General features: G+C 33.9%; 3 protein-coding genes across 12 annotated transcripts in view; 1 reads left to right on the plus strand and 2 right to left on the minus strand.

Annotated features, from left to right (window-relative positions):
* The window catches only part of LOC149736985 (myotubularin-related protein 13-like), a 29,145-nt gene extending 24,609 nt beyond the window's left edge, over window positions 1–4,536 (minus strand). For all 7 annotated transcript variants that reach the window (XM_089876491.1, XM_089876490.1, XM_089876486.1 and 4 more), the window contains exons 1-8: window positions 4,518–4,536; window positions 3,541–3,687; window positions 3,214–3,305; window positions 2,525–2,923; window positions 2,018–2,234; window positions 1,478–1,610; window positions 961–1,069; window positions 410–523 (exon numbers count right to left, since the gene is read on the minus strand). In XM_089876491.1, coding sequence (XP_089732617.1) covers window positions 410–523; window positions 961–1,069; window positions 1,478–1,610; window positions 2,018–2,234; window positions 2,525–2,923; window positions 3,214–3,305; window positions 3,541–3,595 — 1,119 coding nt within the window. In that variant the 5' untranslated portion in view covers window positions 3,596–3,687; window positions 4,518–4,536. The remainder of the gene's footprint in view (window positions 1–409; window positions 524–960; window positions 1,070–1,477; window positions 1,611–2,017; window positions 2,235–2,524; window positions 2,924–3,213; window positions 3,306–3,540; window positions 3,688–4,517) is intronic.
* Window positions 4,537–4,683: 147 nt separating this feature from the next.
* LOC149736987 (uncharacterized) lies at window positions 4,684–6,481 on the plus strand. The gene has a single exon (XM_089876518.1). The coding sequence runs from the start codon at window positions 4,984–4,986 to the stop codon at window positions 6,070–6,072; it is 1,089 nt and encodes a 362-aa protein (XP_089732644.1). The 5' UTR covers window positions 4,684–4,983; the 3' UTR covers window positions 6,073–6,481.
* A 402-nt stretch (window positions 6,482–6,883) lies between these two features.
* On the minus strand, window positions 6,884–23,363 carry LOC149736988 (uncharacterized). Of its 4 annotated transcripts, XM_089876493.1 has the most exons (33): window positions 23,201–23,362; window positions 22,869–22,955; window positions 21,776–21,889; window positions 20,986–21,154; window positions 20,333–20,486; window positions 19,962–20,118; window positions 19,637–19,732; window positions 19,246–19,405; window positions 18,830–18,942; window positions 18,321–18,472; window positions 16,971–17,127; window positions 16,465–16,554; window positions 15,910–16,059; window positions 15,569–15,726; window positions 15,243–15,342; window positions 14,983–15,054; window positions 14,718–14,805; window positions 14,324–14,507; window positions 14,006–14,094; window positions 13,112–13,206; window positions 12,627–12,826; window positions 12,062–12,255; window positions 11,563–11,693; window positions 11,164–11,232; window positions 10,795–10,895; window positions 10,515–10,633; window positions 9,898–10,034; window positions 9,562–9,646; window positions 9,130–9,213; window positions 8,644–8,714; window positions 8,333–8,404; window positions 7,885–8,061; window positions 6,884–7,608 (listed from the first exon to the last, which is right to left on the minus strand). In XM_089876493.1, the coding sequence occupies exons 1-33, from the start codon at window positions 23,279–23,281 to the stop codon at window positions 7,537–7,539; spliced, it is 3,978 nt and encodes a 1,325-aa protein (XP_089732619.1). In that variant the 5' UTR covers window positions 23,282–23,362; the 3' UTR covers window positions 6,884–7,536. The 4 variants fall into 4 exon arrangements, with proteins under 4 accessions (XP_089732619.1, XP_089732620.1, XP_089732621.1 ...); XM_089876494.1 differs by lacking the exon at window positions 8,333–8,404 and having other exon boundaries at window positions 23,201–23,363; XM_089876495.1 differs by lacking the exon at window positions 9,130–9,213 and having other exon boundaries at window positions 23,201–23,360.
* Between the last annotated feature and the right edge of the window lie 645 nt (window positions 23,364–24,008).

Raw genomic sequence — 24,008 nt, forward strand, 5'->3', positions numbered from 1 at the left:
TTCTGTCAAAAATATATATATATAGTTTCTTGGGTATTTACTATTTATGCCCTGTGAGAACTTATTATTCAGCTAGTAATGAATGCATTTCTATAAAAACAATAGTTTTTTTTAGGTTTATTTCTACACAAATATATACATAGAGCACATTACCCACAGACTAGCATACAAATTATATTTTAGAAACAAAGGTTGATATTATTATTACACCCGTGTTTTTATTCCACTATTCTTATGAGACTGTATTTTATTGCTAATTACATTTATTCATTCACCTTTACAGAAAATTGACAAAGTAAACAGCATGTGAAAACAACTATAAAAAGTGCATACAAGGTTTCATAAACACGAACATTGGGTGTTAGATGGTATAAAAACAAACCTAATCTAGTAAAGTATGAATACATACCTTAGTTAACGCCTCCACTACATTAGTATAGTAAGGTTCCGGTATCATAGGAATATTCACACACTCAGGTATTGATATAACACCCCCATCCAAATCAACAGTTATAACATCAAGCTGCGGATACAATGTATACTTGTATGTAAATAATTAAGGTTGTGAAACATAAGGCCTTTAAAAATTTAACTATCATCCAACAGTGGACACAAATATACAACATTATACTATAATATAGTTATACGTAAACAATTATCATGTTTAATAAAAAAGTAACAATGTACAATATATATAATGAAAATATACCATATAAAATAAAAAATATTTTGTAACCCTCTCCCCACGATATTATTGCAAACAGAGAGCAGCCAAGTAAAGTGATTGGGAAAAAATTAAAATTGCAGATTTGGCAATTTTAGAAGCTTGAGATAAATAGTAAAATACTCACTATGCGGCATACTATAAATTAAAACATTCTGCTTACTAATACAATCACATATCAACGGCTATTAGAGTATTTTATTATATCACTATCAGTACATTATTTATCCACTGACCAAATCATGCAGTTCGTTCTTCAGTGATGAATGAACTCCAATAAGGAAAGGAGTTGGTGATGATGTGTATTCAACTATGTGTTTGGGTAGGATGGGTACATAAGGGTAACTGAAAATCAATGAAGTAATGAAGCAATTGTACAGTGGGATATCACACATCTTTTAATATTGAAGAAAATACACAATTACACATTTATGGTTTTTAAGACACATTTTATATTATTAATTGAAATTTTTCAGGTATGTATTTGTTGATTTTAAAGATGTAAAGTGTTTGTAGACATACATAGGGTAATTTTGATATAATCTAACAAAAGCGCACAGTTTTGGAAATATTTTATAGGAAGCTATTTGTGAAGACAGCCTACTTTATAACTGGAAAATATTGTAACTTTTTTGAATTGGTGGAGTAAAATTAAGTGAATGTTATTGACTTATTGTTAAGAATTAAGACGAATGTTTTTGACTGTTAAATACAAGTGATACTATAATGAGAAATGTAGCAGCGGTGCCATACCTGTATACAAATGGGTACATAAGAGCTGTCAATGCATTACAGGCCTCACTAAGTCTAGAGTAACTGCATGAATAGAATAGAAGCTTCTGATCAACCAATGCAGCACACAAGATATTCAACACATTCAAAATACCTGAAATTAATTTATATGATGTAAATATTGACAAACATGAAGACAATATGAGCTTTACACGAATAAGAAGAGTTTTAAACAGTTATTTGTCATGCTAACACATCATCCACACCAAAACTAAGCAATAAATATATCACTTAATGTTACAAAATAACAATGCATACAATTTTGATTTTAAATGGATACAAATGTTATGGCATTGAACAAAACTTAACAACAAATACTGTGATAAAAATAGAAACACATCACACAAACCCACAATCATATTGAATAATTTGATTATAATGCTTATGCCATTAGGTAGAGTACAACATAGAAAATCCAAGGTTGGCCTGTCCACCCTGGAATACCAGGTTAGCTGCTCATGCACACAAAACATAAGATAAGAATATGTTATAAGTTCTCACCTAGTTGTCTTAGCAGCATAGCAACTGATGCCCTTGTTACTGGTAGATGATCACTTTGTGGGGTTTGTAATGCTTGTTTATCAGCAGCACCAATGGAGAATCTCAACATAGAGGAACCAGGAGGGGGGACTTTCACAACTAATAACTTTGCAATGATGTTTTCCATTGATATGGTCAGTTCTTCAATGTATACTGTGTATATAAGGCCAAGGCAGTTCTATAGGGAAATATAACATGTTAGTTTATGATAGGATGTAGTATAAACTAAGTTAGATATATGCATCAAATTTAATAACCATATTATCTTATTGGTTGCCCTAAAGTATTAAAACAAAAATAAAGATTAACCAAATACAAATATAATATACATGTATGGTGCTTTCAAGTCTACTTTGTGTTTAACATCGGTTAGGCCTAGTATAAAAGAGGAATAGTGGATGTATAAATACTTTATCAGGACTTTAATAAATACAAAACATTTGCCTATTTTGTAAAATTACAACTCACTTTTAAAACTCGAAAATCGTTAATTCTTGACAATATAACAAGACACTTTGGCGCGTAAGTTGGCTTGGTCTTATTATTCCTTGCATCCAAATCATTGTCATTCCCCTCCCCGGTATCTACTCTACACATGGCTTCATCTACATATTCATCTCCAGGCGTCCCATCTCCCCCTGTGTCTCCTTCATTTTCATCTTTTTTAGCTCCAGCCGATACAGGTGACAAACTTTTCCTTCTTGTTAAGTTCGAGTTCTGGTTCTCTTGTTCTTTTGAAACAATTGGCTCGGTGAAAGAATGCACTGCACAGTAATGCCGCATTCCTTCTGCATCAGTTAGAACAGATACAAAGAAAGTTGGAGCTTGCCTTTCATGCGTCAGGTACCAGCCCGCTGGTTGACAGAACTGTAAGAATAAAACATTCTATTATTAACAGATCATATTAACTAGTACTTTAGCACTTTTTCAAACTGCACACACAACAAGCAGGGGTTTGATTGCCCAGTGAAAGCCATTGGACATTTGAGATATTTCTCTGTGGATTATTTGTATCTGTAGCCTACCTACACGAACTCCTAGCCTACATGATTTCCTGTTATAAAACAAGTTTATTGTAAACATATCATTAGTAAGCTGTGTTTTTTCTGTGGCAGAATTTAACTTAATTTGTGATAACAAATATATAGTTTATATACCAGTTCAATTCCTTGAGTGAAAGGCATATCTTCCCATTCATATTCAGGTATTCTGGTGATTACTTTTCCACGCAAAGCATGGACTTTAGTTTCTGCAGACACAAAAGTGTAGCCTATTAAATTTATTACATATTGATGCTACAATATCTTTTTGTTTTTGTAATTGTATAGGTATAATATTTTACTGAGGTATAGTATTTTAATTGCATCTTATTGACAAGTGATGTAATTTAATACAAAAATCGAAATTTTATCTATCAAAGTATGCATAGGAAATTTTTAATGTAATGTCAAACAAATAAAAAATGTTTATAGCAAATAACATACCTTCACAATCAAAGTCGTATCCCACAACTGCAAAGTAATCAACCAAGCGATCCATGTTTTATTCTTTAAATCATATAAACGAGCTACCTAGTAAAATGGCTGTAATATATACCATGGATGGAAACCATGGCAAAAAATCCAAAATATCTGAACAAATATAAAGTTGCATTAAACATGGCTGTAAACTTGTAACATAACATTAGTGTTTTTTGTGTTTTAACTAATTTATAAATGCAAAATCAAAATACATGTTAACATGTATACAAAAAATACTATAGTATCAAATCAAACAAAATATATAATTCTTGATTACATTACAGCTATTTGGATTATGAAAGATATGACTGTCTTGTTATCATTCATTTATTTTTTGGGTTACGTGAAATATTAGCGCAATAAATGACGAAGAGTTATTACATTAATTTACATACGTGATACGTTATTCGTGTAGCCAGTAGCCACTGTCATCACATATACGAAATATAAACACGAAGATTTTAAGGACATCACGACTAGCGTCTAAATTGTCGGTATTTGTCAACTTTTAAATATAAATATAAAATTACTATATTATAACGTATGCAAAGTTAGGGCTAAACTTGGCTATTGCTAAAAGTTTTCTAAAATTACGTTGCGGTTGAATAATTTATCATAGACAACTTATAACGGTTGTCTTCGATTTTTTTACGACAACTTTAACTTATCAGTTAAAGTAGCAGTATTACAATTTTACGAATGATACACGTTTACAAGAAAGAACGTTAAGGCAGAAATACTTCAATTCTGTACCATACCAAATATACATTAAATTTTCAGATATTTGTAACCAGAGTCCGTATATAAACATGTTTATATATCGATTCCGCTTGTCAATTTGCTAAAAAGTACACTTGTAACCAAAGAGATTAAAACCATAACACTGTGTTATAACAACGGTCGTTGCAAGACACGCGTAAACAAAAAGTTAGATTCGTTACCTCGAAATCGTAGTGGGAACTCAGCCAAACCCAAATCCTTGCAAATGTGCAGATTTCGTCACGAGCGATCCGCTTCAATGATTTAGTTCACTCTGTGCAGCTTCGAATATGGCGTCGTCATTCAAAATGTTTATACACACGTTAAGAGATGATACGAAAACTGTAAGTATAGCAGTGGTGTAGTATAAATACGCGTTTAGAAAAAGTAAATTTCAGTTATTAACGTTCTGTAGCAGGTGTACATTACTTTACTATTGATATTATAATAATGAACATCTCTGGGCAGAACTGCTTGTCCATTAGCAAACGTATTCACGTTACCGATTTTTTCAGGCTAAATTAAGGTTTACACAAATGCATTGTGCATTTAGTAGGGTAACATTTAAACCTACTTTAATGTACACATAAATAGATATATCTGTGAATCTGTCTATGTGAATTTATGATATAATTTCATTGCGTCAAAATGCCCAAAAAAAGAGATGGCTCTGAAAGTAAAAAAGCTCGAAAAGCATCTTCAACTTCAAAAGAAGCTGCTACCACTTCCCCATCAGCATCAACTGATATTGTTCCACCACCAAACCCAAGTGCAACCCATCTAGTTGCCTCAAATCCATTTGATGATCCACCACCAAGCCAAATGAAAGTAGGGCCAATGCAACATCATGGGTTTAATGGGCCACCAATGGTTAGACTACAGACACCTAACAGTGGCATGAACCCTGGCTTTCCTGGATGGGTTGCTAGAAATGAAATACGGGGTATGAGGCCACCGTATAATGGTCCAGGCCCTGGATGGAACCCACACATGCATGGTGGGGCAATGCCCAGTCATCCTGGGTATCATCCAAACATGCCTGTTGGACATAATAATTACCCGATGAACCGTCCACACTATTCAGGTCCCAATCCACAGTTCAGAGGTGCCTCTCGTATGCCAATGGGTGCAATCCGACCAGGTCTAGGACCACTTGGGTCACCTGGAGGTCCAGAGATGGGTGATGTACAAAGTGTGGGACCAAACCATATGGTATCAAGTGGAAATCAAGGCCACATGCTTCAAAACACGGGGCAGATGAAAGCTTTAACTCGACCACCCTCACAAATTCCATCTCCTACTACGACGTCAACAAGAAAAAATTCGACAAGCTCGGCAAAAAATTCTGACTCAAAATCTCCGAAAACCTCAGAGCCAAGCGCTAAATCAAGGAAGAAATCTGAAAAGAAAGCGATGCAAGAAAACAAAGTTAAAAATAATGCAGACCATGATAGAGCTGGCCATGAACAAAGTCTTCCACCCCATTCTATACCTGCAGTGTTACCACAGACATGCTGCAACTGCTCAAATGATATCCAACCTACTGACGATGCAATAAGGTGCTTGGCTAGCTGCAATAAATGGTTTCACAGGACATGTGTTGGACTCACAGAGAGTGCATGCAATTTCCTTAGATCTGAAGAGCTTGCCTTATGGGCATGTGACAACTGCCTAAAAACAAAAGAAATTAATTCAGTTAGAACAAGAATGGACAGCCATCTTACTAGCCCTGCTTAAATCTAAGAAACACTTTTTTTTATTACCAAGTTTTTATTATGAGCGCTAACTAAAAGTTACTAATATTTGTGTCAGTATCATGTAGTATGTCTTCAAGAATTACTCCTGGCTTTATTAAGTCATCCAATTTGTGCTTTTGCACACAATGTATGAACACACGTTTAATTTAGTAATACCCATTTAATGTATACCTCAATTTTTTCTGAGATTTAATGCCTCTTGAAACAATTTCTAATCGTTATCAACGGCACAATTGACAAATACCTGGCTACAGAACAGAGTTGTACTTTGTGCTTTTAAAATGAAATTCCTCCACATAAGTTGCTGTATAAATTTTTATCCTTTTTACTAATATTACTTTTGAGTTGTTTATTATTATTCCAATGGAATAAAAACCTGCACAATTCTATTTTTAGTGAAATTTTTAAAACCTATATTTGCTTATGTGGTGTCAGATAATTAAGCCAAGACTTTTTTAAAGAATGTAGATTAGGTCCATTACACAAAACCAAATTTTGCCATGTCATGTTTAGGGTACTGATACCAAAATTAACACACCCAGATCATTTCTTATCATTTAGATGCATACAATTCTAGATCCATACAGTTTTTACGGTACAGTTTCATTGTAAACTACAAGCCTTTTACGTCCGATCTATATCCCCAAATTTACCTATCTAATTTTAACAGGCCCATTTAATTGATAACTACAAGCCTTTTACTGTCAATAATACATCAGGACTAGCTCCCTAATTCACAAAATACAAGGCTACAGACTTGTGCTTGTAACAAACCTTCAAATAATAACAAATTTTCAATCCAATATCAGTTCCATATATTACTCCTTCAGTAACACTGGTTAGTGTCCATACTGTTTGTTGTGGTAACCAGTTTAATGAGAATTTAAATTAATTGATAGTAGTACCGCTTATTGAACTTATATCACCTCACAATTAGAAAAAGCCAAAGCCGAAAAAACTAAACTTTTGTTTTGATATTATACATGGGAATTTTGGAATTTCTTTGCATGTACAGCTTGCACACAGGCGTGCTACTTTTTCGGGAATAGTAAATACAGAACAAGCGTCGGTAAGTACAAGCAAATGTACACATGAAACTGTGTATGGGGGAAAGTAGGGAAAAGATCAATTGAAACCGTATTAATTTCTTCAATGTAAAGAGATCTGGCCTATGATCTTGCATCAAAGAGCTGAAAAGTCAGCGAGTAATGCTACGTAATAGAATGGGAACAATACAAAAAAGACAACAAAACACAGTTATTACTACAAAAGCACATTCTAATGATAAGTTTTTTTACATTGGGCTCAATTAGAAATTCCATTGCTACTCGCCTGTAGGCAAGTAATTCTATCGTTTGTACAAAGAACTAATTGAACAACCACAATATGATTACAATGAGGCACACGGGCCGTGTTTAGGCAGACAGACAATTCTGAAAGAAGCTTAGTTCCCCCAGTACTGTCCTGTGCTACCAAATGGTGCCTTGGTAGCATTCTTCCCCATTGTACTGGTGGCCTTTGGAATAAAAAAAGTATTATATAAGTGTATAAACAACAGTGTTATAAGGGTTACCATGTGCGTGATTATTATTTTATGTTTAGCTGATAATTTAAACATCCCATTAGTGACCACTGTGTTGGAACAACTGTCATTGAGTGTCTTGCCCAAGGATACATCTGCCCACAATGGTAGCAGGTCTTGTACTTATTACCTCTGGGTTAAAGGAAGATGCGCTAACCACTTTGCCGTGGCGCTGGACGTAATGATAAACACAATAAATAACTAACTTACTTGCTGTGATCTCTGTGAACCAACACTCTGTCCGACATCATTATGCTGCGGTAAGTGTAGATGATGGGCATGCAACATTGTCATGAAGGGAGCCTGTGTATATGGACTCATACCAGGACCCCCTCCTGCCGCACCAGCAGCTCCTGTATTAGCTGCTGCCATCGCCGCTGTCAGAGTCTGTAGAAAAACAAGAGTTATGTGGTGTGTCTTTAACAGAGGTAAACAAAGTACTTCTTTTGTAAACATTTTTTTTTCGTTTCAAATATTTTTTATTGCATCAGCTAGCATACAAAATAACCTTAACATTGAAGCAGAGTAGCAAAACGGGACAAAAAAATATTTTTTGTTGTAATTTTTTAAAATAGGACAAAAAAATTTTGTATTTTTTTCCTTGACTTTTTTATTATATTTTTTTTATATTATTACACCAGCTAGCATATAAAATAACCTGAATATTGAAGGCTGGTGGTGGAGTATTAGTGTGATGATGAAAAGCTGCTTGCTGCTTCTCATATGCCGACTGAATGACAAGAAACATAATTCAAACATAATATTTAATATTCCTTTACTTCTGCTACCAGGCATAATGTAAATAATCTTATAGCGGTTCATCTGGAATGAAACGTAGTACATCTCAGACATTCCCTGATGAAGCCATGCCTGATGGCAGACAAGATGTCGGAAATACACTACATTTAATATCAGACCATTGGCTAAAAGATGATTTATCAATATTTAATGTTGCTACCATTTACTTACAATGTGATTTTTTCCAAAACCTTGATTTTGCAAATCGTGCAAATTGCTGGCTGTTGAAACATTGACTGAAGCTGTAAAAATAAAATAAATTTCAAATGAATTCAACTTAATTTTTGTTAAGAGAGTATATAGTTATGTCATGTTATGTTATATTTATGAATACATGGGTGCCAGACTTTTAAATACAGGGGAGGCAGGAATAGTTGGATAATTGAATACACAATCATGTGGAACAAATTATTGGTTTAAATGTTTACTGATTAATACAGTGCAGAAAATTCCAGGGTAGACACCCCCACTATGCCACCCCAGGTTTGGCATCTATGCATGAATATAACAGTTTTATCAATGATTGCAAATGAATAAATTAAAAATAATAACAAAATATGAAATAACGAAATAGATTAAAAGAGAGATGAATTTTTAAATCTGTATTTATTGCATAATCATGCTTGCACTTGTACACGCATGCAAGTAGCAGCTCACGTTTTAATGCGAAACTAGAGCCTGCTTTGTGCTGGTTCAATGAGTGTGTGATATGCTGCAGGTTTATTGCATTTGCGTCGTACCCTGATTATATTATGGTCACTGACAAATGTGCCTAACTTTTTTAAGACAAGTTTATGCCCTTAATTTTATGCCAGGCAAGAGCATGAACATTTTGTTGTATGCAAAATCTTATTAGTTATTTGCCCATTGTCACATTATTAGCTATACTGGTAAAAAGGCTGATCATTGTAGTATCACTGCTGTATAGCTTAGTGTTTATTTTAATACATGTTTGTAAGATACTAAATCATTTATGTATTTATACCTGGTATTCATAGGTACCATTTTTTTAGGGTAAACACGCATACCGTGCACACCAATGGTGCCTATGGTTACTAAGTTGTATGGATATTACAAAGCAAGACTGACCTGTTGAATAAGCATTTCCATAACCTGTACCGTGTTGCTGAAAAGCAGTTGTTGTATTCACCGAGTGCTTCGCATTCTGTGGTACCTGGGTTTAAAAAAAATGTAATTTTTATTATTTTTTAAGTAACTTACCTGGTTATAAATAAAAAGGTTGTTTTATATATAAAAAGAACTAGTTCTAAAACCTATTACAAATATTTAAAAATTAAATTTTTTTTAGCAATAAAAATGTCCAAGTTTTTTTTAATACATTTTTTTCACAGGTAACTAACAATTACAAAAAAATAACAAGGAGGAAAAATAACTTTAATTTATGTAATAATAATGTTAACTTACAGCAGTAGCTGCATACATAGGTGGATATTGGAAAGCATTGTAATACAACCCATTGAAACCAGGATAAGCAGCAGGGGCAGCTGCAGCTTGAATATTCATGAAGGGTTGTTGAGATTGGTGGGTGACTGCTTGGGATACTGGGGAAGGATGCAAGGTTAAAATGTGAACATAATGTTTCGTAATGTTTTACTGCAACAGTCCAATGATTGTGATTCTAGAATAATGTTTTGACTTTTTCTTTCATTGGTGTGTTTTTTTCTTACAATATTCATTGATTGGAACATTTCCTATACTACCTTATTAATTTAAATTTTAAATTTTAAAGTATAATTAAGTTGTCCATCAGCAGACTTTGTTCGCATCAGTATAATTCAGCAGAGCGAAAGTTCAAAATGTCTCATCACATGAACAACTTAGCATAAATATCAACTGATCCAAATACACCATAAATAATCTTACATTTGTGGGGTTCTGGTCTCTAAGTAACAGACCAATAATGGCCAAGATTCCTGGTATCCTAAACAATGCCCACACATAACAACACATAGAATGCAGAAAAGTATCCAGAATCCTCAAAGAGAATACACACACTATCTCATAAACAAGGCAATAATCACCTTTCATCTGTGCATTATGTTGACCAGTAGCTACTTGTTGTTGTGGCAACCCACTACCAAGTGATCCCATCATTCCAATGCCTGGTGTGGGGCTGGATGGCTCACCACGACCAAATTTACTAGAAATATAAAGTTTTTGTTAATACTCTACTAAAAAATACATACATTTAGCTTTTTAACCAAAGTTTTGTCAAAAAACTCACTGTTTATTTTTTTTTTGATAAATTTTTACTTTTATTTATTTAAATATATATACTTAATAATTTTTAATCGTGCTTACCCCTGACTAGAAGTTGCAGAAGTAGAATCCCTGTTCACCGATGCAGAACTCGCAGATTGGTTGCTTGTGTTGTGGAATGATGACATATCGTAATAACTCGGCTGAAAAACAAGAAACTTTTTTAAACAAAAAAATAATAATTTTTGAAAACAATACATTTTGTTGTTACTGGAAAAGGGTTTACATTGAGTTCAAATTTTTTAAACCAGAGTTTAAACTTTTTAACATCAACCGAAATTAAAACTTAACGTATATAAGGTTTACCAAATTTAATGAATCTAAAATCCTCACACATTTAACATTAGAATGTCACACCCAAGACTTTGCTAAAAATTAAAAAAAACAGAGGCCTATAATTAATATACTTACAATCTGGTGATTTACAACTCGTGACTGAACAGCCATCAGTGGATCAGTATATCCATACAGAGCCTCCGGCTGCAACAAAACAAGGAATGTTACATCATATTTAAAAAAATAACAGTGATTTTAAAAGTGCTGGATAAAAGGTAAAACTTATCTTTTATATTTTGACTAAAATTTCTCAAAATTGACGTTTACAATTACACCACAAAGTTAACTAGGTTACATTCTACAGTATTTAGGATCTGCAAATTACTAAACTGTTAATGGCCATATTTCAACAAACTTCATACTAACTTACTGTTTATACAGTGTTTTAAACTTACTAACTTACTGTATTACATAGCATTATAACCTTATTGTATATATAGCATTATAAACTTATTGCGTAGATAGCAAACTTACTGTATAAGCTGTCATGAGCCCCGGAGCCACTGGAATGCCGTATTGGTTGGCCAGTAATGGTGGGACACCAAGTGGTAAATTTGGTGGACCAGCTTTGGATGCGTTAGCAAGCGATGATGGTTTGTTGGTATCTGAGAGATTATTTTTGTTAGATAAAATGGGTTGCAAGGTTAGTTTGTATTGTGTATATGCTGGTTTTGTGTACCATTCCATTCTATATGGGTAACAACCTTGTCTATGACCTGGGATTTGGTCCAGTAAGTCCATTTTGGTTATTGTTATAAAGTGGATGCACAGTTGGTTAGGAAGACAACACAAGAGCAATTAGAATAATAAAATAAACAACTAGCATTTAAAAGTAATCCAAAATTTAATATTACTTAAAATATTATACAAATAGAATGTAATTTATGCCATGTTTTATTAAAAATAGATGTACCACTAACTCCAAATTCACGCCCCAAAACTACAAACTCAAACCCAAAATTTTGTAACTGACCATTCGCCGCAGATGGTAAAGTGGCGCCACCTAGCGCTGATCCGAGCGTGTTTGATGAGGTGGTGGAAGACTGATGTCCCGGATGTGAGGACGGATGACCTGCCGATGTGTAAAGATCATTGCTCGATAAATGCTTTCCAGGAGAAGATGCGCTCGGGATCATGGAGTTCTGGGATTGCATCGAAGAGTTTGCGCTGTGGGGAATAAGGAGTATTGTTAGGGGTGTCTACGTCTGGAGTGACTTTTAAATAACGGGGGTTACATCATATTATTAGAATTTTGAAACCAGGTGACATTATGTTATAGTAAATTTTGTAACCGAGGTGACATTATATTATAACAAACAAGTTTTAAACTCGAAAAGTGTAGAGCCAAAGTATACAGTGTTCGCTACATTAATCAAACAGTCCCTACAATCGACAACTATGAATGTAACTTATAGTGTCACATTTTTAAAAGTAAAAAAATTAATAAAACAGTCTATAAAATAAGAGCACAGGTAGTTCAATATAGTGAGCAATTTCTGTAAGACATAGTAAGTTGTTCCGAATGTAGACACACTCACCTATACGGCATCTGCATATTCATATACCCTGCGCCCCCACTGAGCGAACCAGCAAGGGGGGTACTTGAAGGGGAAACAGCTTTAGAAATATTAATAGGGGCTGATGTGGAAGGGGTTAGTTTGGTCGGGGTCGACCCCACGTGCGGGGTAATATGGGTTTGTCCTAACCCAGATGCCAGAGAAGATATCACGGCTGAAGACTGGGGAAATATAATGAGTGAATATATCTTATTTGTAATATATATAATGTTATTGTACTATTCTATATGGGTGAACTTTTAGGCCATTTTTGTCCCCTTGTCCAATGGTTGTTTTTATTTCGTGCCAATCTATTCAACGAAAAAAAATCAAAAAAAATTCAGCTTAACACTAAAAATTCTAAAAATAAATAAAGGACTTCATGTTCCTTCTAAACAAAATACGAATTGGTTGCTAATTATAAACTTTAATTTTATAATGAATATGTGAGATCATAGGTTACTTACATCCTTAGATGGGGTGCCAGTAATATGGGCCATTGGTGAAACTTGTAAACTTGATGGCAAGCTTGATGTAGGAATAGGTGACCTTATACTCCGACCTTTAATAAGGGATGTTTATATAACATATATATGTAGTAGGGTGGGGTCGATTGGACATTGTAGGGTAGGGGAAGATGGGACAACTTTTTAATCTATTTTCTTGTCCTATTTGGTAGTAAACAAAAAACATTTAAAGAATTATAAAAAATATATTCGTATGGCTCCCATAGACCGTTGTTAATTGTTTAAAATACAATCACGATATTTGGATATTATGTGCTAAGGTGTCACTACTGTCACATAATTGTTACAGTTTTAATTTAAAACCGTTGGCATTAAGTAAAAGCAGTAGTCCATTGTATGAATGTATGGTGTAGTAAACTACTAGCTGCGAGTATTTAATGCAGCCAGCCCTGTTAACACCTTGTGTGAAAATCTTGCAACACAATAATTTAGCACGGTGTGTATAAGTAGCGTATCAATAAGTCAACATACTTATACAAGTTTGCATTTTAAACAAATTAGTAGTAAAAAAATTCTTAAAAGCAATATTACATTATAAATAGCAAGGTTATAACACCCAAAAGCCAAGTTTTTTAAATATAACATTACAAAAAATGTAGGGGTAGACAAATAAAATGAAATTTTAGCTTGCTGTATCTTCTTTATGCCAAAACCGCCAAACTTAATGCAGAGCAGGGGTAGTTAAGACTTGCATTCTTTAAAACAAATTTGATGCCAATGTTTACAGTTTAATGCAGTGCAGAAAATTTTAAGAGTAGGCCTGTCTACCCCCCCTTATGTTTGGCACCAATGTTATGCACAACACACTTGTCAGGTTAACTGAGTTATATTTACCTGCAGAGTTGGACATATCGGGCCCAGATTGCTGACTTTGTTGAGCAAGAGATGTAGAGGTGTAGTATGAATGGGAATGGGATGGGTGGCTGGAGATATATATGTGTTAGTTAATACAATGTATATTTAATCAGCACCTAATAAGTGCAGCTATGGCAAATTACAGAATACTAATAATATGTAATGATCAATTTAGCAAATACAATACAATATGAACAGTTGAGATATATTTTAGGCCCAAAGTTTCAGTATTAACAATATGGAGTGTATATACAGTTAAAGTATATAATATACTTTAACAAAAAAAACTTCTATTACCTTGATTCTATAGTTGTTTCATGTGGTAAACCAATGGGTAAGTTACCACTCGCTGATATTCGACCTGAAGGATAAACTCCCGGCATATCGAGGGAGGTTTGCACACCAGAGGGGGTTGAAGAGGAGTGACTTTGCGGATGAGCGATTCCTGGAGGTCCTCGGAGGTTCTCTGCAGACTTCATCGCTAAAAGGAACAGTAAAGATGAGAAATATTGAAAAAGTCTCAAATGTAACTATGTGTGTATGGTAGAGCAATAGGACAGAAATTATTGTTTTTACCAGTAAAAAGCTTTGAATGATTGATTTACTGATCAAAAATAGTTCGAATTTTTTTTATCTTTTTCAGTGTATACATGCATATATTGTGTGCAATTTAATTATGGATAAAACTTACAGTCGGGAAATCGTTGGGATTGTGTATGGTGTGGAAAACTTGCTTCAGTGGTTTGTGAACCAGATAAAACATCAGATGTTCCACCAATCTGTATGTGGGTGGTAAGGTGTAAAAGGATTTAAATTTAACAGTGAAACATATTTTAACTAAATAATTAATTGTATTTTTAATTTTAAGCACCCAGGCCCCAGAAAAATTAGTAAAGTTGTATACACCACAGTTAAGAATGAATGGATGGATGTTTCAGATGGGTTATTTTACTGACCTGGTTTAAGTTTTGAGTCAACTCTGGTTGTAAACTTTGATATGAAGATCTTGGTAGGATCTGTCCATCCATCTGTATGAAGTGGTTACTTATATATTTGTTATACATATCAAGGTTTAATACAAACATTAAAGCTATTTAAATGTTAAAATTGTTAAAAATATTCAGTGTTCGGTTACTAGCATGCAAGTCAGTGTTTTTCTAAGAGATAAAAAACTGTAGTAAGGTTAAAAAATCTGTATAAAGTAATTTTACATCACCTGTTTACTGTTGCTGTTGATTTGAGAGGAAAACATGGAAGATTCAGGGATGCTTGATGGAGGCATGTGGTTCAACATTGAGGTTTGGGATGAAGCAACACTGTAAGGACAATAATGTGAATAATTGAAAGAGACCAAATTTTACAATAGGTCGAAAGATAGTTCTAAATGTGTGGGATCTACTCCACTTTTCTATTCAAACCTCCCAGCACTTCTTTCTATTTTTATCAGTTTTAAATTTCGATTAATAGTTGCTTATATTTCCACCCATGAAGAAAAAATTGAAATGAGCTAGTGAAAAAAATGGAAAAAAAATGAGATCTTACCTTTGATTGTAGAGATTGCTCTGATTGGTTGTGTTGCTCTGTTCAAAATCAGGTGGCGCACTCGAGTGGTCATCCACACCAAATTGAAGATCGAACGAGGATAGTTCGTGGTAACCTCCTCCACCTGATCCTGGCATCTCAACAGCGGATGCGGGGATCTAGGGAGCAAAAAGAGGATGTCAAATTTTTGTAGAGGAAAAAGAGGATGTTTTTTTAAATATTTTTAGATCACATCTAAGCATCTCTCTCCATAAACAAATTTATATTTTTCGTGGTATGCCCCTTTTAAAATGTGGACATGGCTTTATTGAAAACAGCCAATATATGAGATTATTATGAACCTTATTTTGTTTCCTCCTTTGTTGTTTAGGTTGGCTGATAACCGACTGTGGAGCACCAAATGATAAAGTGTTGTGTTGCGACTGTGGTAGACCTGGTGGCATCGTACGTGATGCTTCTACCTGTTCGCTTGTTACAGGGGGAAGACCAAGCTGTGAAAATAGGAAGGTAAAGGTATATTTTACCTGGGTAAGGTCCTACAATAAACACGCTATCGGACTAAGGACCAGATCGCCATTACTCTGAGATAAAGAAAAAAAAACATAGTGAACAGGCACAGTCTTAAGCCTTGCTAACTAAATTGTGGTTGTAAATAATACATGGGATACTGGGTGGTTTTTGCACTGAAAGTAACAATTATCATGTTTAATGTCAGTTGTGCAGTTTGTTTGACATGTTACTTGATATTTTACGAGCATAAACCACTACAGGAATTTTCCGAAACCAAATGTCTCTATTTCAAATGGTTTAGTTTAAAAATAAACCATCTTCATTGACTTTACTTCTTATTACAAATATATACATATATTCATTTTAGTTATAAAATTTTATCCCACCGATGCTTTCACAGCTTCAGTAGCTTCCCTCTGTTGAGCTTGCGAGAAGTTGTTGTAATCTGGTGACCCAGATGTTACTTGTGGTTCATTCTGTAATGGAATAGTTTAATCTCATAAATACAAATCACAATTTCATTATCTGAATACACCATATGAGTAAAGTATGGCGTAATGCTAACTTTGAAATAAAAACAGTTCACAACAAAGTATCAAACCATGTGGGTTATAACTAAAGTTTGAAGGTATTTCTGTTTCTTTTACCTTAATAAACTGAACTATTTAGACAAGGCTTGGATACATTTGTGGATATATTTACCCATAATGAGGTTTATGGGTTGTGATTAATTAATTGATCGTGATAAATTTGAATCCCAACAGATGTAGTTAGGAAAAATGTAAGTAATTGAAAACCAACAGTAATCCCACATCTTTTATAGACAGACAAAGCCAAATTAGACGGTACACAAATTTAAGTTCAAATTTCACAAAGAATCAACAAAACATACCGGTTTGATTACAGTGAATGCTGATTTGGTAATATCCGATATTTGACCAAGCATAGTACTCTGGTCGGGCCCTTTAAATTGTTCACCAAATGTTCCTAATAGTGCGGATCCCTTCTGTTCATCCATGCTCACTTTACCATTGTATTGAGCATAGGGACTAATTGAAAACAAGAGTGGTCAATAATCTACCGTTATATGTTATATCATGATTATTGGTTTAATTTATGTATAGGCAGTAGGCACCAAACTTTTGTGCAGAGATAGTTGGACACGCATTCCTGTGAAAAATCTAATTTATTGAACTAACAGTTTACTGTTTTAACACAGTCCAGAATATTCTGGGGTGCATCTGCATTGTGCCCACCCTGCTACCCTAGGTTTGTTGCCTATGACTACAAGTATACAGCCCTTTTTTATTAGTTCTTAATCAATAGGCTTATTTATTTTTATCCACACTTTCAAAGTAATTTGTGGCTGAATTATAACCAGATTATAAGTACAGTTGCTTATTACAATTAACAGAAAAAAACAACAGATATTCGCTAAAATAAAAATTATTTACAATGTCAGCCATACAGACCACCCTACAAACACATACAGTTGTAAGGTAAGTATGGAATGCATGGCTTTTTATTTGGCAAACGGGTTCCAAGTTATGAGCAAGTTAAATGCAAATAACCTGATCATGTTTGCAAGTTAATTAATAGCGTCGGGCACACGTACATCACAACCTAGTAGTTAGTGATTTCAATTTGATTAATAAAGTGAAAAGTAACCTTTCTATTTACAATTCAGCAGCTGTGTGAACTATTCTTAGGCAAATATTAAACATGACGCACAATGTATTGTGAGTTGTTTGTACAGTTAGACGTAATCTGTAATATTTATCTCTCAGAGTTGCTTGGATACTAAATGAATATATATATCAACAATAACATATATGCTGCTGAGTGCTGGACAAGTGGAATGTTTTGATACAATACAATCAACACACCCAAGCGAACGTAAGGGGAAAGATGTGTTACCCCAACTATTAAAACAGGAGTGGCAGGTTTTAGCACCCTAGTCTTAAACCTAAAACAGCTTTAACACGGATGCTAGGTGAATATAAAAACACGGAGAGCTACAGTATACCACATTTGTGACCTTTTTCAACAAGGTTCCATATGTTTGATGATTATGAGTAAAATTGCATTTTAGCAATGTCACCCCATGTTATGTTATAACATTACCATTTTTTTCAAATGAATTAAAAAAAGGATCTTACAACCAATGTGTTAAAATTATGACTGTGTATATAACTATCCCTACCCCAAGCATTTAAAAAATAGTGCCTATTTTATGACTTACTTATCAGGCGCATGGCCTTGTGTGGATCCACCATAGTGGTTTGTGTTCACAGATCCCGGTTTATTATTCTGTGAATCGTATGAACCAAACAAGCGAGACGACGGAGCATCCATCTCATTGACTGGCTTGCTATCACTGAACAACGAGTTTGACTAAAAAGAATGTGGATTAGTGGGTGAGGGGGTTTTAATTATGGGATAAAACAAAACTGTCGACATCCTTGGGCTGTTCTATTCAAATTATACAAAAGGAAAATTATAGCCCATATATAATAGAAACAAAACAAATTTACTTTTACAGTATGTGTATGAAGTGAGTCAATACACCACAATGTTAACATGACAATAGTGAAATTTGCATACTAGAACCCATGGTACAGAACACCAAATACCAATAAAATTATAATTTTGGTGACCAGTATACAGTATACACCACTCTGGGCACATGTGGACATGCCAATACTTACATTTGCATACAATCACACCGAACACAGCCCGAAATAACCTTACCTGTCCTTGCTGTTGTAGTTGTTGTATAACAGACGGCGGTGAATGGTGTGTAGATGAACTGTTATTGAAAACCAAACCATCATTCGCCTTATAACTTCCATCAGTGGTTGTGCCTGAAAATGGAAGATGTTATTTGGGAAATAGATGGCTTTGCTTGCAAAAAATAAAAATAGATTTTTTTTACGTCTCTTTTAAACAAATAAAGACCTGTGTCATGGCATTCGTGAAAAAAACTAATGTTTTTTTTGTTAAAATAGGTTTGTTTTTCGAGCAAAATGCAAAGTATGCATTTTTTAACGCTATGTTGAAAAATTTTATGCTAAATATAAAACACCTAGTGAAAAACCTTTTAAATGAAAAACATTTACATACATTTTTCTTTCTAAGGTAAATCTTTTTGTGAACATCAACTTTACCTGGATGATTTTTCTTGAAAAGTGAATCGATATCAATGCGTTCTCCCATCTGTGGTGCAGAAGATGGTTGTACATGGTTGGATATAGTGGTGGAAGGCAGAGCACCACTTATCGGGGCTGACATTGTGTTTTGTGACTGGAACACCTTCGTTTCTGTGAGCTATGAACATATTGGATTACTATGAGTTGCAGGGTAGTGGCTAAATCATGTTTGGTGTATTTATCTGGATTAAAAGTGAAGCCAAAGGGCACATGAGCTATGAGCATAACCTACTTAGCGGATGATGTAACTGTAATAAATTAGCATGGTAAAAACGTATACTTTTCATATTTCAGACATGAATAATAAACGAATAAATAAAGACAACATAATAAGCAAAGACTTTCTCACATCATCATTCCAGCTTTCAGTTCCCCACGCTTCAGAAAACGAGTCGTTCTTTTTATCATGTGACTTTTGAGTGTCGTCATTAGTCCATGTACCAACCTTTTAAAAAACACTTAATTAAATTAAAAAAAAAAATTTGACATACATGTAATGTTTGAGTTTTAAATATAACACCAAGGCAAATTGAAACATCAATGGTAATTTTTTTTTAAATACTAGAATATTATGACTGTTAAGTTCAAAGAACAAACACAGATAAATTTTCCACATCCAAGTTTTTACCCAAACATCGCAAAAATTAAAGTAAACAGCTTTATTTGCAACTAACTTCCATTCCCCAGTCTTCTTCTACTTCTTGCCCAACTTCTGTAGGTGCTGTGGTGTCATCGTGTTTGTTAAATGTTCCAAAACCATCATCAAATTCGTTTTGATTATTTGCATCAGTTTGGTGCCTTGGCCCGTTGTACCCACCCCTGTTATAACGACTGTGAAAACAATTATTCAATTTTATTATGCATAGAATTGAATTTTTAAGAAAATTTAATCACATAGGCGTGAGCTGACTGTTGGTTTCAAAATGTAAAGATCCCATACTGGCAAAACTGATAAACAAATCCTTTGGCCATAAATAGTATAAAAAACTGTAAAAACAATTTTATAAAAATGCTAAGTAAAAAATTGTTAGTTTGTTAAACTTACGCAAATCTTCGAGGTCCTCTGGCAGGGTATCTCCCCCCTCGACCAGCATTAGAGTTCCCTCTTCCTCGTCCTCTTCTTCCTCCTCTTTGGCGATCCCTGCTCTCTAAACCACGAGTGTCATCTTCCGCTGTTCGATCCCGGTCACCACTTTTACCTGAAAAAGTAAATAAATAATAACTTTTTTGGGACAGTTTTTTTTTAGAATTTAGGACAATTTTGAGACCGGATTTTAGAAAGTAGAAATGTTGGTAATGTATGCTTCATGTCAAAAATGCCACTATTTAAAAAATTTAGTGAAATATGAGGTGACATGTTTATAACTTCAAAGTTGTGGGTGGTGTATCACCTCAAGTACCCCTAACATTACCTCTATGCTTTGCAGGAGTATTGTTTATGATGTATTCAGGGCCCATTCAATAAGAATCAACATAGATGAAAAAATGAAACTTTATATTTTCAAAGTTAAGATTTCACCAACTATTTTTTAGTCAAAGTTCTGATCCTGCATATAACAACAACTTAAGCCACTAATAACACACATTCCATTCTAGCACCCCTGTTTCCCACACAAAAGTGATAAAACTGATACGTAATTCAAGCTCAACTGTTGGCAGCATTGAGTGAAGAGTTATTTTAGGTGCGATATTTCATACCTCGTTTCCCTTTTCCTTTCCCTCTGCCACGACCTCTGTTGTCACTTCGCTCTCTATTATTCTGTGAAGGGAAATCATCCTTTATCTCTTCATCGTACGAATCATTACTTTGTCCAGACGTTGGAACCGTTTTACCCTTTCGTCGTGTTGCAGTTTCCCATTCGTTTTTCTGAAACAAAAATTATATAAATCACACCAATAAAAACGCACATTTTTATCAAACCAAGTACTTACATAGATATATTAAAGAAACACGTTCATTACATTTACTTACCAACTTTGCTCTATGCTTTTTTTACTTTATTATGGGTTTTTGTTTATAAATAAACAGAGATTTTTAAATTATGTAACATTATTTTTTAATTAAGCTTACATCTGGCAGTAACAACAAAATAGCATTAATATGAAATTTGATAACATTTAGAAACCATTAAACAAAATAAAAAACAACTAAAGTTTTTACATATTTGAAAATCTGCTGCTGTGACCAGCTTGGCCCACTTCCCCATATGGCAACACCTTTATAACACATGTCTGCTATAGGAGAGTCAATACAATAAACACACACTGTGTTACTACAGTCACAAACCAACATAAGTTTAAACATAGTAATATCTTACAAAAAACTGTCATGTTTTATCACAATTTCATAATCATATCAGTTGTCCCTTTATAATTCATCAGCATTTTGACCACAATCGGCTCTATCAGCAGTTTGGGGCTTTCGATACATGGCTCATTTATTCTAGGCTACAGGTAAAAATATGAAAGGATAAATGAAATATCCAACCTGATTAAAAGATCCACCTTCCAAGATAAGTTCGATGGCTCTGTTTGTGTCGTTGTTTGTGTCATATAGTGCAGTACGGGCGATGTCTTCTGAAGTTCCGGTGATTTCTATAATCTGAAACACAATATAAAACCTTTAAATTAAAAAAAAACAATTTATAATACATAGTATTGGCCTTAATAATGATTAAATGATAGCATGACTAAAAAGTGGTAATTTTGTAATTTTTTTCAAAACACAATTTTTAATCTTTATACATAAATATAGAGTTTATGTAACTTTATGATACACAGTATGGTCCTACGACTACTCCTAGGTAAAAGGTAAATGGATAGTATAATTAAAGAATTAGTAATTTTATAAATGTATTTAAAACACAATCTACAGTTTTTTTAAAATAAATAATATATATATATATATATATATATTGTATTACAAACAGTTTGGTCCTAGATATAGAGTCAAATAATAGTATAATTAGGAAAATAGTAAGTGCTATAAATCATGCATTCAAAACACAATCCTACAATTCTGTCGGAATTTTACCAGGAATGCGGTTCATTTTATATATAAATTCATCGTGTCTGCATATAACAGATTGTGTTTACATTATGGGTTACCAGCACCACAATTTTTATTACTACTTCCTCTTTATTTGTCTGGTATTGTGGGAACAATGGCCATTCTAAAGAATTTATGTGAATATTTTGTACTACAATAGACTGAACTGGTAAAAACAACAGCTGCTACTAAAAATCAAAACAACTTCAAAGTGCATTAAATATTGACTAGGAATTATCCTCTTTAAACGCTCATGTAACAAGTTATTCAGTAAAATGACATTAACAAAGAAATTTACTATCAAACTAAAACTGAAACAGATGTACCCTGGTAACAAATATATTTCCTAAAACATAGTTTAATGTGTAAAATTTTCACTATTCAAAGGAATTTTTTAAACTGTGTGAAATTACAACTATTAAACAGACTGTTTTTACCAATGAAAATCTCCATTAGCCTTAAAGATAGGTGTAAGCTTTTACATGTGTGAAATCACTATTAAATTAGAATGAATGAAAGTTGTCGTGTATACCTTTTCGACACTGTTATGCATTTCAACATCATCCTCCCTCCCATTATTGCTGATCATCTGTGCAAGTCGTATTTGATCGGCTGTCGCCTGAAATGTGGGAAATACCATTAAAAATAACAATTGTTTACCACTGTCACAACCAGCAATTATTAAAGTAGTAAAACTTTTTTATTTTGTTGATATTTTTTACGAAAGGGTGTAATTTTTCCTGATAACAAATTATTAAAAGCTTAACATAAAATAGGGTTTGTCTGTTAAATAAAACACAAAAACAATATAGTAAGCCAATAAGCTTCAATGGAGTATCTCTAAGTATTTAATAACTGTCCAACCTTTGTGACTTGTGAACTTTTCACTGCATTTGTGGACGATTTGTCTCGCCGTTGTGTTCTGCCTGATGTAACCACTGACATGGTTTTATATACAAATATATACACCACTATTGTAAATCTAAAAAATATCTTATAGTTAACAAAATGATGCCTAATATACAGAGAAAGGTATTAATGCCTAAATAAAACAAAAACCTTTATTGAAGTAAAAAAATATAACTATTTTGGTCGTCTAATTGATTGGAAACAAAATGTTATTTGCGGAAAAATTTGTCCTTTTTCTCGAATTTTAAGACTGTCCGTTTAGAAAATATATACAGATTGAAAACATAAGCGATATCATTTTATAACCCTTGAACACTTTACACACGACAATTCACTTCCGGGTCACTATTTGAAATACCGCTAAGTTTCGTGGCCGAGCGCCAACTGCTCACAGAAACGCAGTCACGCTAACTGACCAGCCCGCCAAACACGCGCACGCCTCCCGCGCAACGTAAAATGCAAACAAGCTGTTTTTACTCTTACATTTTACTCTTGCTATCTTCATGCCGAATAGTTACGGACTAGTTTTGACGGACCTTGACTTTCATTGCTACTGATTTTAAACTACAACGTTTACTCGGCTTTTATATTTCCAAGTAAATTAACCAGGAATGAAACGGCGTAGACTGGTCACGCTTTTGTGTAAATCGTTGAGTTTTGATTGTCTGTAGCGACACAAGTGGTTAAAACCGCTCACGTGACCATTTAATCTGCAACAACAATTTAAGACGTCGCGTACGCCGTACAGACGAAGGAAGTAAAC

This window comes from Ciona robusta, chromosome 4 (genome assembly GCF_009617815.1).
Source record: "Ciona robusta chromosome 4, ASM961781v2".
Lineage (NCBI taxonomy): Eukaryota > Metazoa > Chordata > Ascidiacea > Phlebobranchia > Cionidae > Ciona > Ciona robusta.